The sequence below is a fragment of the Pyrgilauda ruficollis genome, unplaced genomic scaffold, assembly GCF_017590135.1.
Source record: "Pyrgilauda ruficollis isolate IOZ18807 unplaced genomic scaffold, ASM1759013v1 scaffold165, whole genome shotgun sequence".
NCBI lineage: Eukaryota > Metazoa > Chordata > Aves > Passeriformes > Passeridae > Pyrgilauda > Pyrgilauda ruficollis.
In genome coordinates, this window is record NW_024515320.1 from 1041709 (window position 1) to 1048961 (window position 7253).

General features: G+C 59.3%; 1 protein-coding gene across 4 annotated transcripts in view; it reads right to left on the reverse strand.

Annotated features, from left to right (window-relative positions):
• Positions 1-481: 481 nt before the first annotated feature.
• The window catches only part of MFAP2 (microfibril associated protein 2), a 9210-nt gene continuing 2438 nt past the window's right edge, over positions 482-7253 (reverse strand). For 3 of the 4 annotated variants that reach the window (XM_041463501.1, XM_041463502.1, XM_041463499.1), the window contains 8 exons: positions 4489-4580; positions 2653-2739; positions 2014-2040; positions 1851-1937; positions 1437-1478; positions 1202-1289; positions 1030-1103; positions 482-742 (listed from right to left, as the gene is read on the reverse strand). In XM_041463501.1, the coding sequence (XP_041319435.1) occupies positions 639-742; positions 1030-1103; positions 1202-1289; positions 1437-1478; positions 1851-1937; positions 2014-2040; positions 2653-2739; positions 4489-4525 (546 nt within the window). In that variant the 5' untranslated portion in view covers positions 4526-4580 and the 3' untranslated portion in view covers positions 482-638. Of the gene's footprint in view, positions 743-1029; positions 1104-1201; positions 1290-1436; positions 1479-1850; positions 1938-2013; positions 2041-2652; positions 2740-4488; positions 4618-7253 lie in introns of those variants that run through there. The other variant, XM_041463500.1, reaches the window with a different exon arrangement.

The following is a 7253-nucleotide window of genomic DNA, read 5'->3' on the forward strand; positions in this document are numbered from 1 at the left end:
CAAGAAATTCACCTTAGAGAGAGGAAATTCATCCTACGGAGGGAAAATTGCCCTATAGTGGAGAAACTCACTGTGAGACCCCACCCACCACCCTTCTATAGGGGAACTGGGCAACACCCCAAAACCAGCCCCAAACTCACCCCAAACCCCTTTATTTTCTGTAAGTGACCCAGACCTCACCCCAAACATTTCCATACTGCACATCTTCCTATAGGAACTGCCCCAAACTGAGCCCCCACATCCCCCAACCACCAGCCTAAATTTGGCCATTTTACACCCCAAAGCCCCTAAAACCCCCCAAGCCATCGTACCCCCTGTGTGCAGCGCTGGGAATTGTTCAGATTGTTAGAAACTCCCCCAAAATCGGGAATAACCCCAAAGGAAGGAGCCGGGAGCCCAGAAATTGGGAATAACCCCAAAGGAAGGAGCTGGGACCCTCCGGGGCTCCCCCTCCTCTCTCTGCGGGACCCTCCGGGGCTCCCCCTCCCGCGGGACAGAGAAAGGCACAGAAATAACAAACCCCCCCGATTTAATTATTATGTGCACAAAGAAAAGAGGAATCCCGGGGGTTCGGGGAGCTGCTCGTTCATGCACGGGAGCCGCAGCGGCGCGGGGCGGGTGCGCAGCGGGGCCGGGGCTCAGCAGCCGCCGCAGCTGCGGGCGCAGGACGCGCCCACGGTCTGGCACAGGCCGCTCGTGGCCATCACCCCGCACTTGGAGAACTTGTCCCGGCACAGGTCGGCTGCGGGGAGCGAGGGATTACCCCTGGATAATCGGGAAAACTCCGGGAGAGCAGCGAGGGAAGCTCCCCAGCCCCACCGCACAGCCCACCCCGCTCTGCCCGGGGGTCTCGGGAGCTTTGGGAGCAGCCAGGGACCCCCGCCCCACTGCTGCACAGCCCGGCCCAACCCCACAGCCCACCCCGCTCTGCTCCGGGGGTCTCGGGAGCTTTGGTCCCGCGGGATTTTCCCTCCCGGAATGACGGGGATTTGGATGGGACGGTGCCGGTTCCTGGGGCGCCCCCCTCACCTCGCAGCAGCTCCTCGTGGGCGCACACGGTGCGGACGCAGATCTCCTTGTTGATGACGTACACCCGGCGGAGGCTGGAATTTTTGGGATAGAAAGGATGGGGATGTAAAGCGGAGGGGTTCCCAGAATCCCGGATCAGAGGGATCAGGGGATGTTTCCCCCCCTCACGCACCTGTAGAAGCAGATCTCGTTCAGGCACTGCTTGCAGGGCTTGTGCACGGAGTAGAGCCGGGTGCAGGGGTACTGCTCCTCCCGGCAGTCTGCGGAACCCGCAATTCCCGGGAATTCCTCACCCGGAGCCACCCCCCGCCCCGACTGTCACCTCCCCCCTCCCCGGCTGTCACAGCCCGGCTCCGGGGGGAACGGTGGGACCCGGCACAGGGAACGGGAATGGAATCGGCACTCACCGAGCGGTCCCGGCTCCGTGGGCTCCGTCTCGGGCACCGCAGCTGAGGGGGACAGGGGACAGGGGGACAAGGGGACAAGGGGAGGGAATTTCAGGATGGGGCAGAAGTGTCTCCCTGCCCTTTCCTGGGATTTTAGGGCTGGAGCACCCTTGGCACCCACCGGCTGCTCCGGGGTGGGGAGGGCACAGCTGGGCTGGAGGGACAGGGAAGGGACAGAGAGACCCCAGCCCCGGGACTGGGGGGCTTGGGGGGCTGTCACCCACCCCTGGGAACTGTCACCCATCCTGCGACTGTCACTCATCCTGGGGGTTGTCACCTATTTTGGGGCTGTCACCCCCCACCCCGGGGGCTGTCATCCATCCTGGTGACTGTCACCCACTTTGGGGCTGTCCCCCCCCAGGGGCTGTCACCCACCTGGGGTCGGGGCCGGCACGGTTTCCTGCTGGGATTGCTGCTGGGATTGGTACCGGAACTGCTCCTCCGGGGCTCGGGGGGTAACATCTGCAGGGAGAGACCCAGTGCAGGGACACCCCCAAATCCTGATCCCCCCCCCGGCATCCCAGAGGGAAACACTCACCATGGTAGTCGTAGTAATCCTGAATTTCTGAGGATAAAACAGAAACAGGCTGAGGGAGGGTTTGGGGAGAGAACTCATCCCGTGGGGACGGGGAGTGGGAAATGAGATCCCTGGAATTCTGTGGTGGGCCAGGACAACTCCCTCCAGCCCCTCCAGGGATGAGCCTGGGACACTTCCCACAGGTGGGGATTTGGCATGGATGAAGGTTCAAAAAATAATTGCATAAAGTTCTAATAAATAGTTGGATAAAAGTTTAATAAAGAATTAGATAAAGGGTTAAGAAATAATTGGATAAAGGTTTAATAAAGTATTAGATAAAGGGTTAATAAAGAATTGGATAAAAGGAAATAAAGAATTGGATAAATGTTTAGTAAAGAATTGGATAAAGGGTTAATACAGAATTGGATAAATGTTTAATAAGGAATTGGATAAAGGTAAATAAAGAATTGTCAGTGGGAGGAGCTGGGAAGGTTGGGAACTCCAGGGGCGGAGGAAAAGGAATGCAAGAGGGAGGGATCGGAGGAATGTCAGTCTGTTAGGATTAGAGGGATGGCTGTCTGTCGGGATCAGAGGGATGTGTGTCTGTCTGTCTGGAGAGGGACAGAAGGGGCGGGGGCCGTCCCAGCGCGGGGCTCTCACCTGCCTGCTGGTCGTACTGGGAGTACTGGACTGGCTCGGGGTAGGTGATGCCCTCGAACCTGCTGAACTGTCCCTGCACCAGGAGCACTGCGGGACAGGGCCGGGGTCAGCGGGGGCACAGCACCCAACCCGGGATCTGGGATTGCCATGGAAACCCCAAACCGGGATCTGGGATTCCCATGGATACCCCAAACTGGGATCTGGGATTCCCATGGATACCCCAAATTGGGATTTGGGATTCCCACAGACATGCCAAATGGGGGATTTGGGGTTCCCTGCACCCCCCACCCCCCCAACCCCACAGAAACCCCCTGCCAAGGATTCGGGGTTCCCACAGACACCCCCAGCCTGATCCCTGCTCCCACCATCCCCAATCCTACCCCTCTGTCCTCAGGGCCCTGCGGCCCCAGGAGAGCAGGAGAAGGATTTGGGATGCTCAGGGATGCAGGATCAGCCCTGGCCGGGGTCCCTGCAGCATCCGAGTGACCTCAGAGGTGACCCCAGGGGTGATCCCAGAGGATCCCGGCTGCCACGGCCCCGCTGACCCCGGGATGCTCCAAGCCCCTCCATCCCCTGGGAGCTCATCCTGCCACAAATCCGGGGGAAACGGCTCCAAATCCAGCGTGGAAGAGTCAGAGGGACTGGAACCCCCAGGAAGGGACCGGAATACTGGGAAGGGACCGGAATCCTCGGGAAGGGACCAGAATCCGAATCCCAGGAAGGGACCAGAATCCCAGGAAGGGACTGGAATCCCCGGGAAGGGACTGGAATCCCCGGGAAGGGGACTCAGCTCACCCAGGCCGGGACGCTCCATCCCTCCCTGTCCCAGGGACCGGGAATGCTGCAGGATGGGCTCTGGGGCTCTGGCCCCCTTCCCTCCCCCGAGGTTTTCCCTGTGTCCCCCCCTTTGTGTGCAGCCGCTTTCACCCCAACTTCTCCTGGCTCCGGCTCCAGCCCCTCCCTGCTCGCTGCCATCTCCCCACCAGCCCCCGGGGTTATAAATCTCATTTCCCTGGATTTTGTCCCACTTTTGTGCCACCTCCATGTCCCCACTCGCTTGGTGCCTCGTGGCCCCGGCACAGAAACATTCCCAGCCTAAAGATGAGCCCAAAGTGGGATTTGGGGGAATTTTGGGGACTAGTAGGGAATGAGTGATGGTGCAGCCCCCCAAAAATCACTGGGAGTTGTGGCCACCTCCTGATCACCCCTCAAATGATGCTTTAGTATCAAAAATTAACACTTTGTGCCCTAAAAATGCAATTTTGGAGGCTTTGATCCCCAGAATGAGATTCTGGAAGGTAAAAATGAGGCATTGGTACAAAACTTTGGCCTCTAAATCAGAGGATTTGGACTTTCAAAACCAAACTTTGGGCCTTAAAAATGAGGTTTTAGGCATTAAGATGAACCTTTAGACCTCCAAAAGGGCATTTGGAACTTAGAAATGAGGGTTTGTACCATAAAAAAAGTGGTTTTCAACCACTGAATCAGAGCTTTGGGTTCCAAAAGTGAAGATTTGGGACCTAAAACTGAGGTTTAGGGATGTTAAAATGAGGTTTGGGGACATAAAAGTGAGGGTTTGGGACCTAAAAATTACGATTTGGAACATAAAAATGAAGTTTTGGGTGCAAAAATGAGGCTTGGGGGCACAAAAAAAAATAGGTTTTTCCTTCTAGAGCTGGGGTTTAGACCCTGAAAACGAGAGTTTGGACCCTCCAGTTGTGTCTTGGGGTTTAAAAATGAGGAAAACCGGTAAAAGTGGAGTGAGAAAATGTGGATTGGGACCATCCACACGGTGCTGGGGGTGCGGGGCTGTCACCCAGGGCTGGGGACACTCACCTGGCAGACACAGCACCAGGAGCTCCGCTGCTCTCATCCTGCTGGAATGACGGGAAAGGGCGGGAGAGCGGCCGGGATGCAGCCGGAGGAGTCTGGATGTGAACAGAGGGGATTCAGAGGGAGGGGACACTCAGGGACACACGGGGACACGCAGGAACAGGCAGGGATAGGCAGGGACACGCTGGAACACACGGGGACACACAGGGACATGTGGGGACACTCAGGGATACACGGGGACACAGAGAGACAGGCAGGGACACCGGGGACATGCAGGGACACTTCCCCATCCCCGATGTCTCCGGGAGCTGGCTCCAAAAACATCCTCCCCCTCCCAGCTCTCAAAAACCAAGGAATTTCCCCAAAAATGCTTCCCGCCCATTCCCACAGGATTTTCAAGGACCAAACCCCGGAATATCCCGCGGGCAGAGCAGGGAGGAGAAACGCCAGGATGCAGCATCACTCCTGGCATCACTCCTAGCATCATTCCTGGGATGTCGGGATCACTCCCGGGGTGTTGGAATCGCTCTCGGGATCCGGGATCACTCCCGGGATCTGGGACCACTCCCGGGATGTAGGGATCATTCCCCGGATCACTCGGGATGTGGGAGGAGAGGCCCAGACCCCCCGGAGTGGAAATTTGAGGCTCCTTTCCCGAGGTTTCCAATTCCTTGGGTAAGGAATTGTTTTGGGGGGATGCCGCGTTTGCTCGGGCATCCCCTGAATTCAAAGGAACGTGGGGATTTGAGGAGAAAATCCTGGATTTTGAGAGAAATCCCGTGGGGTTTGGCGGCCTCGGGCGCTTCCCGGCGTTTTCCAAGGCTGCTGCTCCCGGCGGGCAGAGGGCCCAAGGCCAGGAGCCGCCAGGAATGCCGGCCACCCTTCCCCCATCCCCAGACAGCTCCAGGGGGAAAATCGGGGGAAAAAGAGAAATTCTCCCCCAAAACTCCTCTGAAATCCAGGGGAAGGGGGTTGAGCATGAATCCCGCCGGCATTCCCGGCGCTCGGGTGGGGGGATCCTCCCCGGGCTCTCCCGGCTCTGCTGCCGCAGCGGGGAAACTGAGGCACGGGGGAGAGGAGCCCTTTGGAACCTCATCCCTGCGGAGCGGGAACATCGCCCCCCCCCGTGCCGGGAGAACTCCCGGGCCCAGATCCCGGGGGAACGCGGCTCCAGCCCCGCAACACCCGGGAAGAGTCAGCGGGACCGTCCGCAGCGGCTGTGGAGGGTGGGATCCTCCAGGGATCCCATCCCACACCAGCTCCAGAGAGTGGGATCCTCCAGGGATCCCATCCTGCAGCACCCAGGGATCCCATCCTGCAGCACCCAGGGATCCCATCCTGCACCAGAATGTGGAATACTCCAGGGATTCCATCCTGCACTTTCCAGGGATCCCATCCTGCACCAGCCCCACTGTGGGATCCTCCGGGGATCCCATCCCTCTCCGTGTCAATATTCCCGTTTCCCAGCTACCCCAGTCACTGAAGGCACCTTCCAGGGCCCTTGTCCTGCACTGAACCCAGCGTGTGGCACTCTCTGCTCCCCAGGTCCTCTCCAGCACCATCACGGCACCCTCAGGACCGCGTCCTGCAGCCCCGCCAAACAAAGCCCCTTCCCCTCACAGCTCATCCCCCGGGAACCTCATCATCCCCATTCCAGGACTGGAGCTGCTGGAGGTGCTGACTCCAGACCCTCCCTGGCTTTGGGAATCCACGGTGTCGGTCCCTGCCTGGGCTGGATCAGCACGCTCAGCCCCGGCTGCCCTCGGTGGGACAGGTCCTGTCTGCTCCCCACGGCCCCGGAGCCGGGCTGGAATGTCCCGGGATTGAAGGGACTGGGATGAACGGGGCCAGCGGTGCCTCCGGAGGCTTTGCCAGTCTGGCAGACCTTGGGCCCAGGACAGCACCTGGGGCCTGGCTGGGGGCCGGGGGTGCCCATCCCGAGCCCTGCTGTTCTGCGGGTGCCAGGATCCTGTGGGATGCCAGAGCCAGCATCCCGTGGATCCAAAAATCATCTGGGTTCAGTGCCTGGATCCCAGCAGGGAGGGACGGAGGGATGGATGGATGCATGGATGGATGGATGGATGGATGGATGATGGATGGATGGATGGACAGACAGACACCACCTCTGGAGCCATCCCCCGCCATCCTCCCGCCCTCCCAAGGACAGGGCTCTGCAGTGCCCTCTCTGCCAGCCCCGTTTCCAGCCTGCACAGCTTCTCCAGAGCTCCAGTTCCCTGAATTTCCCCCAGTCTTGGCTGGAGCTCGCAGGGTTTGGCCGCGGGATGGGGACAGTCGGGTCACGTCTGCCCCGATGGTGACGCCAGCGGCTGCTCCCGACGGAGACCCCGGAGCGGGGCCGACATCCCCACGATGTCCCCACGATGTCCCCACGACATCCCCCCTTCACCAAGGCCACCGAGGAGGGGATGAAGCCGCCTCCACCCCCGTCCCCCCCGTCCCCCCCCGGCCCGGCCGCTCCCCGCAGGGAGGGCCCCGCTGTTCCCCCTTCCCTTCCCTTCCCCAGGCTCCGCTCCCTCCGTGCAGGGGTCCGGCGGCTCCGACCGCGCCAGATGTTTTTGCAACTGCACATCTGGGAACAATCAACCCCGGAGAAAGAACACCACAGTCCCTTTCATTCTGCTAAACCCCACCTTCCCCCAGCCTTTCCCCCCTCCCTCAGTTTTTTTTTTCTCCCATTTTCCTTTCTTTTCTTTTTCTTTTTTTTTTTTTTTTTTTTTTTTTTTTTTTTTTTTTTTTTTTTATTTTTT